This window comes from Ornithorhynchus anatinus, chromosome 4 (assembly GCF_004115215.2).
Source record: "Ornithorhynchus anatinus isolate Pmale09 chromosome 4, mOrnAna1.pri.v4, whole genome shotgun sequence".
NCBI classification, from domain to species: Eukaryota; Metazoa; Chordata; class Mammalia; order Monotremata; family Ornithorhynchidae; genus Ornithorhynchus; species Ornithorhynchus anatinus.
Window position 1 is genome coordinate 117,763,861 of NC_041731.1, and position 20,896 is coordinate 117,784,756.

Below are 20,896 nucleotides of genomic sequence, written 5' to 3' on the forward strand. Positions count from 1 at the left end.
CCTAAATTTACAAAGCACTGTATGTACTAGGTGCTTATAATGCTTATAGAAGTGGGAGATATAGCCCTTGCTCTAATACAACTGAGGGAAATGAGTAAGAAAATAAATATCAAGGAAGTTAAGACATAAGCTGGTTAAAAAAAAAATTCAGTCGCAATTACCTGCCAAGATGGTACATACAAAGTGGGAAGAAGTGTGGCCAATAGAAAGAGTATGGGCCTGACAGTCAGAGGACCTGGGTTCTAATCCCAGCCCTGCCTGCAATGTGATCTTGGGCAAGTCACTTAGGTAATCCATGCCTCAGTTTCCTCATCTGTAAAATGGGGATTCAATCTTACTCCATCCTAGATAGACTGTGAGCCTCATGTGGGATAGGGATTGTGTCCAATCTGATGAACATGTATCCACCCCACTAATTAAGGATAGAGTATCACCTGAGTTTTAGGAGGGGACATTTTATGGAAAGTATTGAAATCATATGTCAGGCGCTTTTGTTTTTTTGTGAAAGGCAACAGAGACCCTGGCGATTATGAAAGTGGGGATTTAGGTGAACAAATCACCATTTTCAAAACTCCTTATAGGTTATATTGAATCAATCACTCATATTTATTGAGTGCTTACACTCTGTGTAGAGCACTGTACTAAGCGCTTGGGAGAGTACAACATAGAGTTCGTAGACATGGTTCTTGCTGACAAACTTACAATTTACAAGAGTTTACTGAAGAAGAGAGATGCAGGGGTTCCACTGGATTATAAACTCCTTGAATTTGATGCAGAAGAGGATGGACAACCACTAGAGGATCTTGAGGAAGGGAGAGATGTGGATTGAATCTTTCTTTTAGAATAAGGATGCGGGCAGCAAAGTAGAGAAGGAGCATGGAGAAGTGGATAGAGCATGGGCCTGGGAGTCAACAGGACCTGGGCTCTAATCCCAGCTCCACTACTGGTCTGCTCTGTGACTTCAGGAAAGTCACTTAACTTGTCTGGACCTCAATTACCTCATTTGTAATATGTGGATTAGTTCTGTGAGCCCCAGATGGGAAATGGACTGTGTCCAACTTGATTACTTTGTATCTACCCCAGAACTTAGAACAGTGACTTTCCCATAGTAAGCGCCAAACAAATCCTATTAAAAACAAAAGAAAAAACAACAACAACAGGAAAGTATGGACTGAAGTGGGGAGAGACAGAATGCAGGGAGGTCAGCGAGGATGCTGGTCCAGTAGTAAAGGCCAGATAGGAAAAATGATTGAAACAGCACAGTAACAGTTTGGATGGAGAGGAAAGGGTGGATTTTAGTGATGTTGTCAAGGTAGAACTGACAGGATTTTGTGACAATTTGAATATGTGGATTGAATGAGAGAGATGAGTCGCTTAACCCATGTTTGCAAGAGCACATGCAAGAGCACTGTGTCAACTCAATAAATATGATTGAATGAACTCCGCTATATTCGTAGGCACATTTACTCATATGTAGTTATATTTACTCAACTCTGTTGCACTGTACTCTTCCAAGTATTCGGTAGAATTTTTTGCCTATTGATTGATACGAATGCAAAGAAATAGGACAGTAAGGGAGAGAAGAGCCAAGAAGACAAAATAAATAGAAAATGAGTGAGAGACTGAGGGAGTAAATAGGTTGGGTTAATGAAAAGCGTTAAAGAAAGGTCTCCTGTGAGAAAAGGTTAAAGAAATATGGATCACTTAGTCTTTGGAGGAGAATTATGGCTGGGGAGTAAAGGGGGAATGATAAATACTCAAGCCAAAATTTAAGTGTTCTTTAGGACGAAAATGGTGATTCTTTTGTCCAAGACAGTATGAGGACACCGTAACAGAAACAATTCTTGGCTTCCAGGGTGACAGAACATTGGGACAGGCTACTGAAGCAGGCTGTAGAGTCTCCATCCTCAGAAATAAAATAAAAATACACATTCACCTCTTTTGGATAAGGGGGCCCCAGCTTCCTCGAACAAGGTCAACAAAGCTTTCAAAGTCCCTTCCGGGTATGGGATTCTATGATGAATCAATCAATCAATCTTCCCATCAGTGGCATTTTTTGAGCACTTACCAAGTGCAGAGCACTGTACTAAGGGCTTAGGAGAGTACAATACAACAGAATTAGCAGTGAAGCTAATTGCCTATTAGCTGCACCTATTAGGCGCAGGAGTTCTTCTGCTCCTCCTCCCCATTGCCCCAACTCCCTCCCTCTGCTCTACCTCCTCCCCACCCCACACCACTTGTTTATAGTTGTGCATATTTATTATTCTATTTATTTTATTAATGATGTGTATATATCTATAATTTCATTTATTTATATTGATGCTATTGATGCCTGTCTACTTATTTGGTTTTGTTGTCTGTTTTCCCTCTTCTAGACTATAAGCCTATTGTTGGGTAGGGATTGTGTCTCTATGCTGCCGAATTGTTCTTTCCAAGCACTCAGTACAGTGCTCTGCACACAGTAAGTTCTCAATAAATATGACTGACTGAATGAATGAATAAAGAACAAGTTTTGATTGGTCCTACCAATGACTTTCCCTTTGGACTCTGTCTTCTTCTGGTTCTCCTATCTCTCTGGTCACTTCTTCTCAGTCTCTTTCATGGGCTTCTCCTCGGACTCTTACCCACCTCTAACTTGGGATTCCCTGAAAGCTCAGTTCTGGGTCCCCTTCTATTTTCCATTAAATCCAGTCCCTTGGAGAACTCATTTGTCCCAGTGGGTTCACTTCCATCTCTACACAGATGATTCTGAAATCTAGATTTCCAACCCTGATCTCTCTCCTCCTCTGCAGTTTTGCTTTTCCTCCTGCCTCAGGACATCTTTACTTGGACGTCCCACTGACACCTCAAATTTAACATGTCCAAAACAGAACTCTCACCTTCCTACCCAAACCATGTCCTCGCCCCATCTCTCTCATCACTGTAGATAACATCACTATCTTCCCCCACACCCCCATCTCAAAAGCCCTTAATTTCAGTATTTTCCTTGACCCAGTTCTCTCACTAAACTCACAGATTCTCTCTGTCACCAAATCCTGTCATTCATTCATTCAATCGTATTTATTGAGCACTTACTGTGTGCAGAGCACTGTTCTAAGTGCTTGGAAAGTAGGAATTCAGCAAGAAATAGAGACAATCCACTGTTCTGACCTCACAGCATCAATAAAATCCACCTTTCCCTTTCCTTCCGAACTACTAATAAGCTGTTTCAAGCACTTTTCCTATCCAACCTTGACTACAGAAAGAATGCTGATCCTGACCTCCTTGCATTCTGCCTTTCCCCACTCCAGTCCATACTTTACTTTGCTGCCCATATCACTTTTCTAAAATAAGTTCAGTCCACATCTCCTCAATCCTCAAGAACCTCCAATGGTTGTCCATCCACCTCTGCATAAAACAAAAACTCCTTACCTTTAAAACATTCAATTAGCTCCCTCCCTCCTATCTTACCCTGGTGATTTCCCCATTTATTCATTCAATTGTATTTATTGAGAGCTTACTGTGTGCAGAGCACTGTACTAAGCGCTTGGAAAATACAATTCAGTAACAGATAGAGACAATCCCTACCCAACAACGGGTTCACAGTTTAGAACGGGGGAGACAGACAACAAGACAAAACAAGTAGAGAGGCATCAGTAGCATCAAAATGGATAAATAGAATTATAGATCTATAAACATCATTAATAAAATAAATTGAATAATAAACATGTACCAATATTCACAAGTGCTGTGGGGCTGGGAGGAGGTAGAGCAGAGGGAGGGAATAGGGGTGATGGGGAGGGGAGGAGGAGAAGAGGAAAAAGGGGGCTCAGTCTAAGAAGGCCTCCTGGAGAAGGTGAGTTCTCAGTAGGGCTTTGAAGGGGGGAATTGAGCTAGTTTGGAGGATGTGAGGAGGGAGGGCATTCTAGACCAGAGGTAGGACTTGGATCCAGGGGTCAACAGCGGGGCAAGTGAGAACGAGGCCCAGTGAGGAGGTTAGTAGCAGAGGAGTGGAGTGTGTGGGCTGGGCTATAGAAGGAGAGAAGGGAGGTGAGGTAGGAGGGGACCAGGTGATGGAGAGCTTTGAAGCCAAGAATGAGGAGTTTTTGCTTCATATGAAGGTTGATAGGAAACCACTGGAGATTTTTGAGGAGTGGGGGTGATATGCCCAGAGCGTTTCTGTTGAAAGATAACCCGGGCAGCAGAGTGAAGTATAGACTGAAGTGGGGAGAGACAGGAGATCGGAAGATCCGCACACTTCATACCTTTAAAGCCAACCTACTCACTTTACTTCGATCTTGTCTATCCAGCTCCCAATCCACCACCTATATCCTCCCACTGGTCCAGAAGTCCTTTCCCCTTCATATACGACAACCACTCTCCTGACTTTCAAAGTCTTACTGAAATCACATCTCCTTCAAGAGGCCTTCCCTAACTGAACTTTCATTTCCCTAACTTCCTCTCTTTACTGCACCATCTATTCACTGCACTTGAATCTGTACCCTTTAAGCACTTGATATTTACCCCACCCTCAGCACTTACCTACATATTCAAATATATTTTTCTGCCTCCACCTCTAGACTGCAAGCTCCTCATGGGCAGGGAACATGTCTACCAACTCTGTTGTACTTTTCCAAATGCTCAGTGGAATTCTCTACACACAGCAGGCACTAAATGCCATCAATCGATCGATGAACACGCTGGTCCACTTCAAAATACAAAGACATTCTTTCTAGAGGAATATGTTTTTGAAACCCTCCCCATGAGGGCCTGCAGAGGGAAAATACTCTGCTTGTTTCCAGAGCCTTCTGATTCCATCTGTTTCTAAGCACTTAAAAAATACCACTGATTGATTAATTCACTGATCGATTCTGTCAGTCAACAGAGAATGTGGAACTAAGGTGCTAATGGTCAAAAGACAAAGGGATTTGGCCAAGGGTAAGCAAATCTAAAAAGGATAGTAAGCTGTTGCTGACAGTGAGCTTCTTCCTAGCCAGAAATTCAGTCTAACAGGCAAGAGAAATAGTAGTAGAACCTGCCTTCTTACATGCATTAAAAAACAAACAGGCTGTTAAGCACTTTCCTCAACTCAATCTAGCAATTCCATGGTTTATGGTTTTCCCGAGGACCAGCAAATAGTCAAGACTTTTAAAACCTTCCCTTTAAAAGAGAATCAAATAAGTGAAACTCTCCAGGAACACTGAGCTCAAAATAAATTTGGCTGAAACTGTAACCAGGCCAGCACTCCAAATCTAGCAAGATGATAGGCATGATGAATGGATCTATATCAAGAGCGAAATCCAGATAATCCCCAAATTGATTAAACAGTTTGAAAAAATAATGTGTTTTCTGAGAACTGACTGGCAGTTAAAAGAGGAAAAACAAATCAATCAATTAGAAGTGTAATTTAGGAGAGTAGTGGGATATCCAGTAACTCAGTTTTCTCCCCTCCTCACTTCTACTTCTCCTAGGAACTAGGAGTTGCATAAACACACCCAGATGTGGCCAAAATTTGAGTGGTAGGTGGTGGCAACAGTGAGGACTGAATACCATATCTGCCCACATTAGTTACCCACATCCATAAATGCTATGGATTAACTAAATGATTGATTAAAAATATAGAGTTTCAGGCTCCTTGCTGCTCAGAGTCCAATACACACAGTGGTCACAGAGGAAGGAGGTGGGGGAGGAAGTCCTGGATTCTGGAGGATCCTGAGTGGCTACAGTACCCTAACAATCTAAGGCCACACAGCTGCTGCTAGTGTCTGGTCTCCCTTTCTGAGGGTGGGTGGGGAGCAGAGGCTGAAGGGGTGTCCCAGTGGGGTGGGGCAGGACAGCTTCTCTCTTGAGCTGCACGGTTGGAGAGGGACAAGTGGTCTCTTGTGAGTGAGGGTGCGATGTGCCAGAGGCCTGCGCTTTTTCTTGCTAAAATGAAGAAAAATAACAGAAAGAGAAGCCCTGGAGGTGGAAAAGGGAGAAAGAGTGGGGCTGGAAGGGAAGGGAGAGAAAACTGTTCTCTCATGCCTGTGTTTGCACCCAAGTGTACATAAAGGCAGGGAATGTCACTTTTTATCGTTGTATTATACTTTTCCAAGAGCTTAGTACAGTGCTCTGCACTCAGTAAGCACTCAATAAATACAATTGAATGAATGAACGAATCAGTCACTTGACTTCCCCATGCCTTTGTTTCCTCATTATTAATAATGGCATAAATTCCTGTTCTCCCTCCCTTTTAGACTCTTGGCCTTATATAGGACAAGGGCTGTGTCCAATCTCCATATATAACATGTACACACCAATGCTTAGTGCAGCACATGACACATAGCAAACCCTTAACAAATATTGCTATTATAATATTATTATTATGATTAGATGGGGAAAGGAAAGGGCCAGGTTCATGGTCTAAGGATGGCTGTGGAGAGAGTGATTTTTCCCCTCTATGTACAAGGCAGCATATTGTTTACATATTTTTGGAGGCGAAAGGGGGAATCGGGCTAAATAACTTTCAACCAGAACTACCCTAAACATTAGACTCTTGAATCAAAGTGAAGATCCCTATCGTATTTGTTTTTAGATATTAAAATAAACAAAATTCAACCCAAATCATAACTACCTCTATTTGATCCTTGAATTAATCGATAATAAAGAAATAGTGGTGAGTCCTATAAAGACTCCTTCCCCATGTAAATGGGAGAACCAGTTTGCATTTACATAATGGAAGACGCGAGTTACATAATACACATGACTAAGTAAATATCCTTTAAATAGCTCAATTATTATGTTGCCTGAGAATCAAGTAGCTAGCTTTTTTTCGGCTAATTTAAAAAAGGCGATAAGGAATACCACTTGTTTAGCTGTCAAATATTTCTTCATTGTCATGGCTTTGCCTTTCTTCTTATTTCATATCAAAGTTAAAATGTTCAGTATTCACAAATGTAAATGAAGGATAGAAACTCAAACATCACACTGCTATTCTAAATCTCATAGCCCGCATGGAGTTGACTCTACTGGATGAAGGCTGACACTTTTCTCTTCAACATTAGCTGCATCACGTTGAATCGGTGAAGCTAATTTTATATCATTGGAAGAGATGGAGCAAAATAAGATTATTTTGCTTCTATTTCAGATTTTTCTCACTTAAATTTTTACTGTAATTTTAAATTACACTTTAGAAGCTACTAGAAAAAAGGCATTTTGGTCATAAAATATTTCACCACCCTTGAGACTGTTCAATAAATGCATGTTGATTAATTTTTGCAAGATGAAATTGGTCTTGTTTGTTTCTTGGCTCCAGAAAAAAAAATGGACAGAGAATACTATTTTTAAAAATTTACAGTAATATATGCCTGAAAACCATAAGTTTGACTCTGAGCTTGTTATCTTGATTCTCCTAAAAAAAGCCCTGCCCAACATAAACTTTCTAAATGCATTTGTACTTGATATATTTTTAATACCTGCATTTAAAACTGATAGTATATGTATCAATCAAGGTATTTATTGAAAGTTTTCTGTTGGCAGGGCCCTGTCCTAAGTGCTTGTAAAAATGCAGTACAAAACTGTTGGTAGACACATTCCCCGCCTATAGTGAGCTTACATTCTAGAGGGGGACACAGATATTAATAGAAATAAATTACAGATATGTACATAAGTGCTCTGGGGCTAAGGGTTGGGTAATTATCAAATGCTTACAGGGATTAGTCTGCATAATAATCATATCTTACAAAGAGTTTTCTCTTTCATGATTTTATCTTGCAGCCGGACTCATATACAGACAACACAGAGAAGCCTCCTGGGTCATCTTTCAGCCCTTGGAAATGACTGCTCACTCAATGCAATCTGTGCCTTGGCGAGAATCTGAGTGTCAGGGAATGAGGTAGTGTGAATGGGGCTGAACAAACCATTAGCCCTAAAACCCATTTCTTCGCACAGGCTCTCGAACCTGAATTTCGAACTGAGGTTGGTCCCGAGTTCTTGAAGGAAGATTCCATCCATCGCACACAGTTGGCACCTAATAAGTACCACTGATTAGCTGATTTGGAATTCCTCCACTCTGGTCTCTAGACTGTAAGCTCGTTATGGGCAGGGAGCATTTCTACCACTCGGTTGTACTCTACCAGATGAGAAGCAATTTGGCCTCAAGAAGCGGCATGGCCTACTGGAATAGAGTACGGGCCTGGAAGCCAGAGGATCTGGGTTCTACTTCTGATTCTGCTTGCCGTATGACCTTGGGGAAGTCACTTAACTTCACTGTGGTTCAGTTTCCTCAACTGTAAAATGGAGATTAAATACCTATTATCTCTCCTACTTAGACTGTGAGCCCCATGTAGGAAAGGAACTCTATCTGACATCATTAACTTGTAACTATCCCAGTGTTTAGATCAGCGTTTGACACACAGTAAAATACCATAAAAAAACACTTAGTGCAGTGTTTCCTGTGTGCAGAGCAATGACTGATCTACCACTTGAAATGCCAACAGCATCTTATGCTGGTCAAGTAAATTGAAGATGCTGCAGTACTCATATGGACAATGTCAATTGCGGATTCAGCTGCAGGAAAATTGTTATTGAACCTCAAGGCTTCTGATCTATTGACCTTTATTTTCCTTTGCCTGTGCAAATATGAAAAACTGGGCCAAAAGCTTTCCATTCTACACTGGACCTAGAGCAAACCTCCTTGGTCAAAGGCAATTCAACCCCAAGAGTCACATTTTAACAGATCAGAACATGTCTGCTAAGGTTAAAATCAACCAGAATTATAATTTGTCACATTTTTTTCTACAACTGACAGACCTGTACAAAAAATTGAGTAAACGTAGGTTTCTACTTCAATGGAAACAGATAGTGCTGGAATCAGGCATATTGAGAGGACACGGAGAAGTTGCCATTTCTTTTTCTCCTAATTGCATATCCCTAGAGGTTGGAGAGCATCTTGTGGTAGAGGTACAGCTGTCCCCAATATGTGCTGCTACAAAACTGCACTCACAGGCTTGAAGCAAAACTAAGGCTCCAGATGATGATTTTTTAATCACCTCTGCAACAGTAATCATGTCTAATGCAGTCTGAATTTTTGATCTGTCGATTCTTTTTTTCCCTTTTGTTCTTTCTTCCTTCATGTTTACGTTATGAACTCCCTGAGGATTAGAGGCAGGCATTGTTGCTTATTTTTGTAACCTTCAGTATCTGGTACATTCTTTGCTTGGAAGAAACACTAAGGTGTTTTAATTCCAGACAGTTTTGTTCTCAATTGGGTACAGGTCTAGCACGGGACAGTTTTATATCCAGTATTTTCCTTTTCAGTGTCCAGCTTTCCTCCACCTTGGTTCCTGCCACTGAGTCACGTTGCTTAGAAGTGGCATTCCTTTATACTGTAAGCTCATTGTGGGCAGGGAATATGCCTGTTTATTGTTATATTGTACTCTCCAAAGCACTTAGTGCTCTGCACACAGCATTTGATAAATACGATTGTTGATGGGGAACTAGGAGAGGAACTCAATGGTCGGGGGGACGTAGGTTATGGGTCCCTAGAGAAAAGCTTATTTTGGGCAAACATATTTTTGCAAAATTGCACATCGCATCATGTCGACACACTGCGGCACCAGCAGAACACACTTGATACCACCTACATCTTAGTGTCACATTCACAAGAGCCATCAGAGGTTACCCTAAGAAACACCCCCCAAAAATGCTTGTGATAAGGAGAGGAAAAAAAGGGGGTGGCTTAGGTGAAGGAGGACAAAGTGGATGGTGAAAAAGAAGGTGGCTTGTAGATTAGATGTAATGGCCAAGGTCTTAGGGATCTCTAAAATATTGCGAGGGAAAGTAATAATCTGTGAATCAGTTAATCAGTAGTATTTGTTGAGTATTTACTGTGTGCAGGGTACAATATAAAACGTAAACATGATTCCTGCTGTCTCACAAGCCTGCAACCTTGGCATTATCTTGGACTCATTTCTCTCATTTTAACCCACATATTCAATCCATCACTAAATCCTGTTGGTTCAATCTTCACAACATGGCTAAAATCCTCCCTTTACTCTCCATCCAAACTGCTATCATATTAATCCAAGCATTTATCTTATCCGGCCTTGATTACTGTATCAGCCTCCTTACTAATCTCCCTGACTCCTGTCTTTCCCCACTCCAGCCCACACTTTTAAGTTCTGCTGCCCAGATCACTTTTGCACAAAAGCCTTTACTTCTCAAGAACCTCCAGTGGTTGTCCACCCACCTGGGCATCACACAGAAACTTCTTACCAATGGCTTTAAAACACTCAATCACCTTGCTCCTTTTTACCTCACCTCGCTTGTTTCCTATTACAACCCAGCCCGCAAACTTCACTCCTCTAATGCTAGTCTACTCACCATACCTCGATTTTGTCTATCTCACTGCTGACCTCTTCTCCACGTCCTGCCTCTGGCCTGGAAAGCCCTCCCTCTTCGCACCCGACAGACAATTGCTCTCTCCACCTTCAAAACCTTATTGAAGGCACTTCTCCTCCAAGAGGACCTCCCTGACTAAGCCCTCATTTCCTCTTTTCCCACTCCCTTCTGCATCATCCTGATTTGCTACTTTATTCACCCCTCCCTCAGCCCACGCTATTTATGCACATAGGCCTAATTTATGTATTTATATCAATATCTGTCTCCCCCTTCCAGACTGTGAGCTCCTTAGGAGCAGGCAATGTGTCTATCAACTTTGTTATATTGTACTCTCTCAAGTGCTTAGTACAGTGCTCTGTACTCAGTATTTGCTCAATAAATCTGATCGACTGATTGATCCCTTCTACGTCGCCCTGACTTGCTCCCTTTGCTCTTCCCCTCTCCCAGCCCCACAGCACTTATGTACATATCTGTAATTTATTTGTACTGATGTCTGTCTCCATTTGACTATAAGCTCACTGTGGAGAGGGAATGTGTCTTGACACATGTGCCAATCTCATCATCTAAGCATGGCACCCCCACCCTCACTAACTCTGAAATTCTGTAACCACAACCTTCTCACTTGCCTCCTCTCTCACACTCCTCCTCCCCATAAATCTGTACTATTCCCCTACAGAGACCTCTGCTCTCTAGATCCCATCTATCTCTCTCAGCACATCACACCCCACCTAGCCTCCCTACCCTTTCTACCCACTCTTGATGCCCAAATAGATGCTCTCAACTCCACCCTCTCTACTCAACTCAACTCACTCGCTCCTATCCCTATCACTCGCTCTCTCACCACTAACCCACAGTGCTGGATCACCTCCACTATCTGCCTCCTTCACTCCTATGCTGGAGCCTCTGAACACTGCTGGCGGAAATCTAAACACCAGGCCAACCTTGTCCATTTTAAGTTGGTCCTTTCTTGCCTTAACTCTCCCTACACCTCTCCCTGGCAAAACTATTTCTCTTCCCTTATTGACACCCATGCCCATCACCCTCGTCAGCTGTTCCAGACATTTAACTCCCTCCTCAGGCCCCCTGTCCCTCCCCCTCCCCCATCCCTCACCCCCAACCATCTGGCCACCTACTTCATTAGGAAAATTAACACCAACAGTGCTGTGTGCCCCAAAATCACAACTCCCCCTCCTGCATCCCCCCTTCTCGACCCCCTCTTCTACCTTCCCATCAGTATCTTCAGAGGAGATCTCCTCCCTCCTCTCAACGGTCACCCCCTCCACATGTGCTTCAGACCCCATTCCTTCCCACCTTATAAAAACTATCAGCCCTCCACTCCCCTCCTTAACTTCCATCTTCAACTGCTCACTCTCCACTGGTTTCTTCCCTCTGCCTTTACACACAACCATGTCTATCCCATTCTAAAAAAAAAAAAACCCTTCCCATCCCCATCACCCCCTTCAGTTATCGCCCCATCTCCCTTCCACCCTTCCTTTCCAAACTCCTGAAGCGAGTCATCTACACTCACTGCCTCGAATTCCTCTCCTCCAACTCTCTCCTAGACCCCCTCCAATCTGGCTTCTGCCCCCTTCACCCCACTGAAACTGCCCTCTCAAAGGTCACCAATGACCTCCTTCTTGTCAAATCCAATGGCTCCTACTCTATCCTAATCCTCCTCAATCTGGACACTGTTGACCATCCCCTTCTCCTAAACACGTTATTCAACCATGGTTTCACTGACTCCGTCCTCTCCTGGTTCTCCTCTTATTTCTCCGGCTGTTCATTCTCCGTCTCCTTCACGGGCTCCTCCTCCCCCTCCCATTCCCTAACTGTTGGGGTTCCTCAAGAGTCAGTTCTTGGTCCCCTTCTGTTCTCCATCTACACTCACTCCCTTGGTGAACTCATTTGCTCCCATGGCTTCAACTATCTCTTCGTGGATGATACCCAAATCTATATCTCCTCCCCTGTTCTCTCTCCCTCCCTCCAGACTCTCATCTACTTCTGCCTTCAGGACATCTCTACTTGGATGTCCTCCCACCACCTAAAACTCAACTTGTCTAAGACAGAGCTCCTTATCTTCCCTCCCAAACCCTGTCCTCTCCCTGACTTTCCCATCACTGTGGACAGCACTACCATCCCTCCAATCTCACATGTGTGCAACCTTGGTGTCATCCTTGATTCCACTCTCTCATTCACCCCACATAACCAATCCATCACCAAAGACTGCCAGTCTCACCTTCACAACATCACCAAGATCTTCCCTTTCCTCTCCATCCCAACTGCTACCACATTAGTACAATCACTCATCCTATCTTTACTGGATTACTGCATCAGCACCCTTTCTGATCTCCCAACCTCCTGTCTCTCCCTAATTCAGTCTATATTCCACTCTGCTGCCCAGATTATCTTTCTACAGAAATGTTCTGGGCATGTCACCCCCCTCCTCAAAAACCTCCAGGGGCTGCCTATTAATCTCCATATCAAGCAAAAACTCCTCTCTATTGGCTTCAAAGCTCTCCATCACCTTGTCTCCTCTTACCTCACCTCCCGTCTCTCCTAAAACCCAGCCCGCACACTCCGCTCCTCTGCCGCTAACCTCCTCACAGTGCCTCATTCTCACCTGCCCTGCCGTTGACCCCTGGTCAACATCCTACCTCTGGCCTGGAAAGCCCTCCCTCCTCACATCCACTAATCACACTTCCCCCCATTCAAAGCCCTACTGAAGGCTCACCTCCTCCAAGAGGCCTTCCCAGGCTAAGCCCCCCTTTTCCTCAACTCCCCCTCCTTTCCCCATACCCCAACTTGTTCCCTTTGCTCTATTCCCCATCCCCACCCCACAGCACTTGTATATATGTACATATCTATATCTCTATATGTATATATATGTGTATATATGTATATATATGTACATATAGAAGCAGCGTGGCTTAGTGGCAAGAGCACGGGCTTGGGAGTCAGAGAACATGGGTTCTAATCCTGCCCCTACCACTTGTCTGCTGTGACTTTGGGCAAGTCACTTGACTTCTCTGGGCTTCAGTTACCTCATCTGTAAAATGGGGATTAAGACTGTGAGCCCCACGTGGGACAACCTGACTACCCTGTATCTACCCTAGTGCTTAGAACAGTGCTTGGCACATAGTAAGTGATTAACAAATACTACAATTATTATTACAATTATTATATCTATAATTCTATTTATTTATAGTAAGGCCTGTTTACTCTTTTGATGTGTATATATCTATAATTCTATTTATTTATATTAATGCCTATTTACTTGTTTTGTTGTCTGTCTCCCCTCTTCTAGACTGTAAGCTTGTTGTGGGCAGGTATTGTCTCTATTGCTGAGACTGTAAGCCCGTCAAAGGGCAGGGACTGTCTCTATGTGTTACCGATTTGTACATTCCAAGCACTGAGTACAATGCTCTGCACATAGTAAGCACTCAATAAATACTACTGAATGAATGAATGAACTGTACTTTCCAAGTGCTTAGTACAGTGCTCTGCACACAGTAAGCACTCAACAAATATAATTGAATGAATGAATGTTTGTTTACTGTTTCTAGACTGTGAGCCCGTTTTTGGGTAGGGATTGTTTCTATCTGTTGCCGAATTATATTCTCCCAAGTGCTGAGTACAGTGCTCTGTACACAGTAAGTGCTCAATAAATATGATTCTTCTTCCTACCGGTAGGAGAGGGTGAAAGATGAGTATCCAAGTGCTTAGCAGGTGAAGACTCAAGTACATTGGTGATGTGGAAGTGTTGAAGAGGCAGGAAGAAGGTGGGGAATAGCGGAGGAGATGAGAGATTAATCACACAAAGTCTCCTGCCGAAGATGTAATTTGAGAAGGGATTTGAAGATGGGAAGAGCAATGCAGTGCCGGATGAGAACCTGGAGGTATTTCCAGGCAGGAGGGGATTGGGAGCAAGTAGTCAATGGTAAGAAAGATTAGGACAAAGTACAGGGACTAGGTTGGCTGCAGAGGAGCAAAGCAGGCAAGCTAGGTTGTAGTGAGAGAGAAAATGCATAGAGAGGAGAGAGTTGATGAGTGCCTTAAATTTTTACCCAGTCCCAGACTGGAAAATTCAGGTTGATGGTCTAAAGGGATCTTGGAATTATAGACTTTTTAGTATACTTCATAGTACACTTCTAAAAAAATCACATTTGTTAGGAGCTTACTATGTGCCAGGCCTGTAATAAGCACTGGGGTAGATACAAGCTCATAAGGTTGGACATAGACCTTGTCCCACATGGGCCCCACAGTCTTAATCCCCATGGGACAGAGGAAGTAACCAAGGCACAGAGAAATTAAGTGATTTGCCCAAGATCATCCAGCCAACGATGGTGGAGCTGGGATTAAAACCAGGTCCTTCTGACTCCCAGGCCTGTGCTCTATCCACTAGGTAATGCTGCATTGTTATTTGGAAACAGAAATGAAGGAGTTGGGAAACCCTGTTTGCATGGGGTCCTATGTTTGCAATTCCAAAATGTTGCCTGCTTCAAAGTGAATATCTCTCATTCTCCATTTAAAACAGCATGATGACTAATGAACAGTAATCACCTCAAAACATTTCCACATGCTTTTAATAAATTAGGAAAGTTGCAGTTTAGTCAGCATCATCTAATGTATTTTGTTAGAAATATATCAATTCTTTCCAAAAATAGACACACAAATCAGAACTGAGATCTCAGTAAATGAAAAACCAACTTGAAACATTTAGTTTTATTTTAGTTCTAAAAGAACCTCAAGATGTTTTCAAACAAAAATGTTTCTCTTCACTACTATTCATCCATTTATGATAGTATGCTTAGTCTTTTCAACAGAAAATGTAAATAAAAATGTAACAATACTCACTTAGAAATGGGATTGACACTGGCTTCAATAATTGTTAAACATTTACAGCACTTTATATTTTCTGGAAATTCTTGTACCCCTAAAAATTTTGAGGAGAAAAAAAAGAATTATGGCAATATTCTAGGAAAACATGGGGGTGCAATAGATGCTAACATTTTTACACCTATTTTCTACCATCACTAAAATACAGAACACAACGTATAATTAAATTAAGAAAGTCTGCTAATTAAAATTTACAAGTAGAACCCTTTTCCATCAAGCTTCAGTATGTATGTATTATCAAAAAACCATGGCAATAGTATACAACTGGATCTGTTAGAAATATTGATACTTTTAATCAATTGATCAACTGTATTTATTGAGTGCTTAGTGTATGCAGAGAACTGTACTAAGTGCATGGGAGAGTATAATGTGAGTTGGTAATCACATTTCAGGCTCTCTCTTTCCTCTTCTCCTACTCTCTCCTGTGTCACCCTGACTTGCTCCCTTTGTTCATCCCCCCTACCAGTCCCACAGCATTTATGTACATATATGTAATTTATTTAGTTATACTGATGTCTGTCTCCACCGCTAGACAGTAAGCTCACTGTGGTCAGGAAATATGTCTGCTTATTCTTGTCTTGTACTCTCCCAAGTAGTACGTACAGTGCTCTGCTTGCCACATAGTAATCATTTAACAAATACCATAGTTATTATTGGTATTATCATTAAAAAAGACCCAAAGACAGAGGATCACTACACCTCTATGTCTAAGTTATTTCAATATTGAAGCCTCCCATAAGAGTACACAGACTGTGACATTTTAAAAGAAGATGGTACAGTATGGATAGGACTTTGTAGTGCTTTGACCATGGACTTTACCCATTAAGCCCTCTTTTTCCCAGCTTGCTCTCCCTTCTGCATTAACTGAGCACTTCAAACTGTGACCTTTGGACACTTGAAATTCACCTCAACCCCACAGCACTTATGTACATATCTGTAATTCACTTATTTATATTAATGTCTGTCTCCTGCTCTAGACTCTGATCTTGTTGCAGGCAGGGGATGGGTCTGCTGATTTTGTTGTATTGTACTCTCTCAAATCCTTAGTACAATGCTCTGCACATAGTAAGCACTAAAAAAATTCTCTTGATTGGTTAGAAAATAATATGCTCATGGCAGACCCCAAAAGGCCCGAAAGAACATGCATTAACTATTCCGAAGGGTATATGCCTCAATGGAATAAAGAAAAAAAGTTATTTAGAGGATGACGTGGAGTTTGTTTCAGAAGGTTCTAGGAGAGGCTGCAGGATTTTTTGCTGTCTTCTGAATTTAAATCACTTATTTAAATCACCTCTCTATTTTGCAATGAAGCCATGCCAATCTTAGGCAGTAGCAAGAGGAGCAAGTTTGGTAACGATATTTTATAGCTCAGTTATAATATAGAAGAGGAACAAGAGAGAGAGTAAAAAGATTCAGGTCCTGGAACATCCAATTTGGGATAATGAGGGAAAACAAATGGTAACTTTTGGAGACTTTCTATCATTACTTAACATTAAATGGTCCCTCAGGATCACAAATTTCTTTGTCACATTAGTTTTCCTCAAAGTCACAGTAACTTTTTCGTATTTGAAGAAATCGACGCTGACAGTATTGAGTCGCTGAAAAGGTAAATATGGGATCATGTTCCGAACAGCAGTGTGTGCACCCAACACCTGAACCATGTGTTGTCTTGAAAGTCACAAACATATTGTCATCCTGTGGTATTTGAAACATACCATATGCAGAAACCTAACCGAATAATGAGCTGCCTTATTAGTGACTGCTTGTGATCCCGCAAATAACAAGAAAGAAGAGACTCGCAAAGGCACTCAATGGGGGCAGGGAATGTGTCTGTTTATTGTTGTATTGTATTCTCCCAAACATTAAGTATAGTGTTCTGCTTGCCATTCATTCAATAGCATTTATTAAACGTTTACTATGTGCAGAGTACATAGTAATCATTTAACAAATACCATAATTATTATTGGTATAAGCAGCGTGGCTCAGTGGAAAGAGCACGGGCTTTGGAGTCAGGGCTCATGAGTTCGAATCCCAGCTCTGCCACTTGTCGGCTGTGTGACTGTGGGCAAGTCACTTAACTTCTCTGTGCCTCAGTTCCCTCATCTGTAAAATGGGGATTAAGATTGTGAGCCCCACGTGGGACAACCTGATTCCCCTATGTCTACCCCAGCGCTTAGAACAGTGCTCGGCACATAGTAAGCACTTAACAAATACCAACATTATTAAAAAAGACCCAAGGACAGAAGATCACTAAACCATTATGTCTCTCAATATTAATTTCAATATTAGAGCCTCCCTTAAGAGGCTGAGGCAGGTGACTGTGGGTCTGTGGGGTTTTCTCTCCCTGTTCTACCCAGTAATGGGCCTGGACTAATCAATGACTGCATGTAGAGCCACATCTGCGATGCCTAAGGCAGATAAAATGTGGTCGCTTTGAATGGCAAGGGGGGCATGCAGAGAGGCATGCTGGAGCAGCAGGACAGCAGCACTCAAAAGCAGCAGAAACCAACAGCACTTGGAAGTACAATGAAGAAACATTGGCAGAACAGGCTCCCTTGACCAGCAGACTGGTACTGGACCCTTGGTGGAGTGGAGTGTGTACATGCGTCACTCCCTTGCACGTTGGTAAAACTAAGTAAAAAAATTTTCCACAGTAACCTTGGTGATCAGAGGTGTGGTTTTACTTTACTATGTGTCACTGAGGCCCAGGAAGGTCCTGGTTGGTATGAACCAGGGGCTCCTGACCCAAACATATTGTCATCCTGTTGTATTTGAAACATACCATACGCAGAAACCTAATTTTCTAAGCCCAGAGTATTTAGGCACTCACAGAGTGAAGCATAATATGGAAAAACACAGTGCTGGCACATAGTAATTGCTTACAAAATGCCAGAATTATTATTATTACTAAGAGTGAAGGTTAATAATGATGGTATTTGTTAAGCAATTATTATGTGTCCAGCATTATCTTAAATGCTGAGCTAGATACAAGTTGGTCAGGCCAGACACAGTGTTCCTGTCCTACAGGAGCCTCATGATATAAGTAGGAGGGAGAGCAGGTAATAGGCCCCCATTTTACAAATGAAGAAACTGAGGCACACAGAAGTTAAGTGGATTGCCCAAGGCCGCACAGTAGACAAGGGGCAAATCTGGGATTAGAACTCAGGTTCTCTGGCTCCTGCTTTTTCCTCTAGGCCACACTGCTTCTCTAGAAAACGGAGATAGTTAGAGGAGTTAGTGCGCAGGTAATGGGGATCGTAGGATGTGCGCACAAGTCCCCACCATAAAATGAGCGGAGGCCGCAGGGGAGCCCAGTCAGTCAGTCAACTGTATTTACTGGACACTTATATGTATGCAGTGTATGCAGAGCACTGTACTAAATTCTTGGGAGAATACAACAGAATTAGCAGACATATCCCCTGCCTGCAACAAGATCACAGTTTAGAGGGGGAGACGAACATTAATATAAATAAATGAATTACAGATATGGACATAAGTGCTGTGGGGCTGGGAGAGGTATGAATAAAGGGAGCAAGTCAGGGAGGCATAGAAGGACGTGAGAGAAGAGGAAAGGAGGGTTTAAGTGAGGGAAGACTCTTGGAGGAGATGTGGCTTCAGTAAGGTTTTGAAGGTGGGGAGAGTAATTGTTGGTTGCACCAGCTCTCTTCTGCAGACTCGGGGGCTCTGCCTCATTCTGTTAATATTTGTGCTTACTCTACTGGACAGAACAGGTGACTTTTCTTTCTGATTCTCTGTGTGGGGGTTTTCCACTGCCAAATGATATCATTTTCTTTGCATAATAGAGGCATAAAGTGGTGAGGGCTGAACTTGCAAGGCTTACTGCACTACTCCTCCCTGGGCAGGAGGGCATATTGCACTACTCAATTAATCAATGGTATTATTGAGCTCTCACTGTCTTCAGGACACTTTACTAAGAGTTTGGAAGAGGACATTGGCAGAGAAGATTACTGCTCTCAGGGAGCTTACAGTCTACTTTCTCCGGGGCAGGATGGCTGAAGTCACCAAGCATTTCCATTTTCTGAGTGCTATACGAACAACTGTTTTTGAGAGGACCGGAACCAGTCCTCTCCCCTCCCTAAGACTAAATGCTCAAGGCCAGGAAATATGACTTTTACTCCTTCCCTTAGTAGATCCTGAGTATGGGGTCATCTGCTCATTGTGGGGGTCCTGCTCATACTGCTGCTGCTGAGAACCATGAAATTCCTGTTAGTTTTTAGGCAATTACAGAAGCCAAGAGGCCTGGTGGAAAAAATCTAAGACTGGCAGCCAGGAGATCAAAGTTCTAATTCTGACTCCGTCATTGCCTGCTGGATGACCTTAGCCAAGTCACTTCCCTTGCTTCAGTTCCCTCATGTGTAAAATGGGGATAAAATTTCTGTTCTGCCTCCCTTTTAGACTGTGAGCTCCATATGGGACAGGGACTGCTGTGCCAGATATGTCTGTATTGCATATAGCCCAGTATTTAGCAACTACTAGTTATTAAATCAAGCCTAAAAGACATCAAACAGACAAAAACAGGAACTACATGCCCCATTTCCCAAACTGCCATGGGCTCCCTGTTTCCCCAGGACCTTAAGGGAGTGCTCCAGCTGGATGCTGGGGGTCTTTCTCAGAAGCTGTGCTGCAGCTCAGGGAGATGGGAAGTGTCCTCTTCTCCCTTCACCTACCTCACCATATTTCAGTCCTACAAAATGGGCCCAATTCTACTTTATGCTCCACATTTACTTCAAGATAGAAACTGAGACAATTTTTTTGAGGGGAGGAAAAGGGGTCATGGATTTCCTTTTGGAACATTAGGGGGCTGCTTAGTGTTACTCCTCCTAAAGTGTCAAATATATCAGGAAGTAATGCTGGATAAGGACTCGGTATCTCAGTACGAGGAATAGCTTCCCTTTTTTCTGCGAGCCAGAGGCAATTTCCTTAGTCTTCTCCAGCTTCCTTGCCATTTGAGAATGGGTGGAATAATTTATGCATCAGTACAACCCATAATATTGGCCCCAGTCTGATTGCCTTTCATTACAACTAACAGTAGTGATTTTGCTCACTATGATGTTGAGAGAGCCCATTATTACAGAATAGAAACTTTGAGAAGAGGAGAGGAAAATCACTTAATTTCTGCAAAATTAAGAATGGCTGTCGAATGAATTCATTTCCATTACAGTTCTTAAGATTATGGTGTCACAGTTTCTCTGAAGCCATGACAGATCAACAATCAGTTTTGAAATTGAATCATGGCCTAATTAAAACTGATCAATCATTATCTTTCTTTGCTATGTGAAAGCAATTTTTTTCCCCCCACAAAATCCAACTGTGCAACTGGACAGATGATTTATCTAGAATCCTAACATCTTTGAAATGAGGCCAGTGTGCTATTATCATTGAGACAAGGAAAACTAAATGTTAGGAGATCTATAGCATGTGGGAAACAGATGTGAAGCATTAGACTCTAAACCACTGTGAAGAATTTAAATTTCAGAAGGATTTAAAGGCAAGGAGAAATTCAAAGAGAGTACCAAGCTGACATTTCATGAGATTCACATTAAGCAAATTTCAACTGTGGTGGAAATTTGGTAGGTCACCATGGTTACTGTCTTAATTTTAGTGGAAGCTTTGGATGATG

At 42.4% G+C, this 20,896-nt stretch overlaps 1 protein-coding gene across 3 annotated transcripts in view; it reads right to left on the reverse strand.

Moving 5' to 3' along the window:
* LRRC7 (leucine rich repeat containing 7) overlaps positions 1-20,896 on the reverse strand; it is a 551,725-nt gene that overhangs the window by 286,653 nt on the left and 244,176 nt on the right. For all 3 annotated transcript variants that reach the window (XM_039911928.1, XM_039911927.1, XM_039911926.1), the window contains exon 5: positions 15,214-15,292. In XM_039911928.1, coding sequence (XP_039767862.1) covers positions 15,214-15,292 — 79 coding nt within the window. The remainder of the gene's footprint in view (positions 1-15,213; positions 15,293-20,896) is intronic.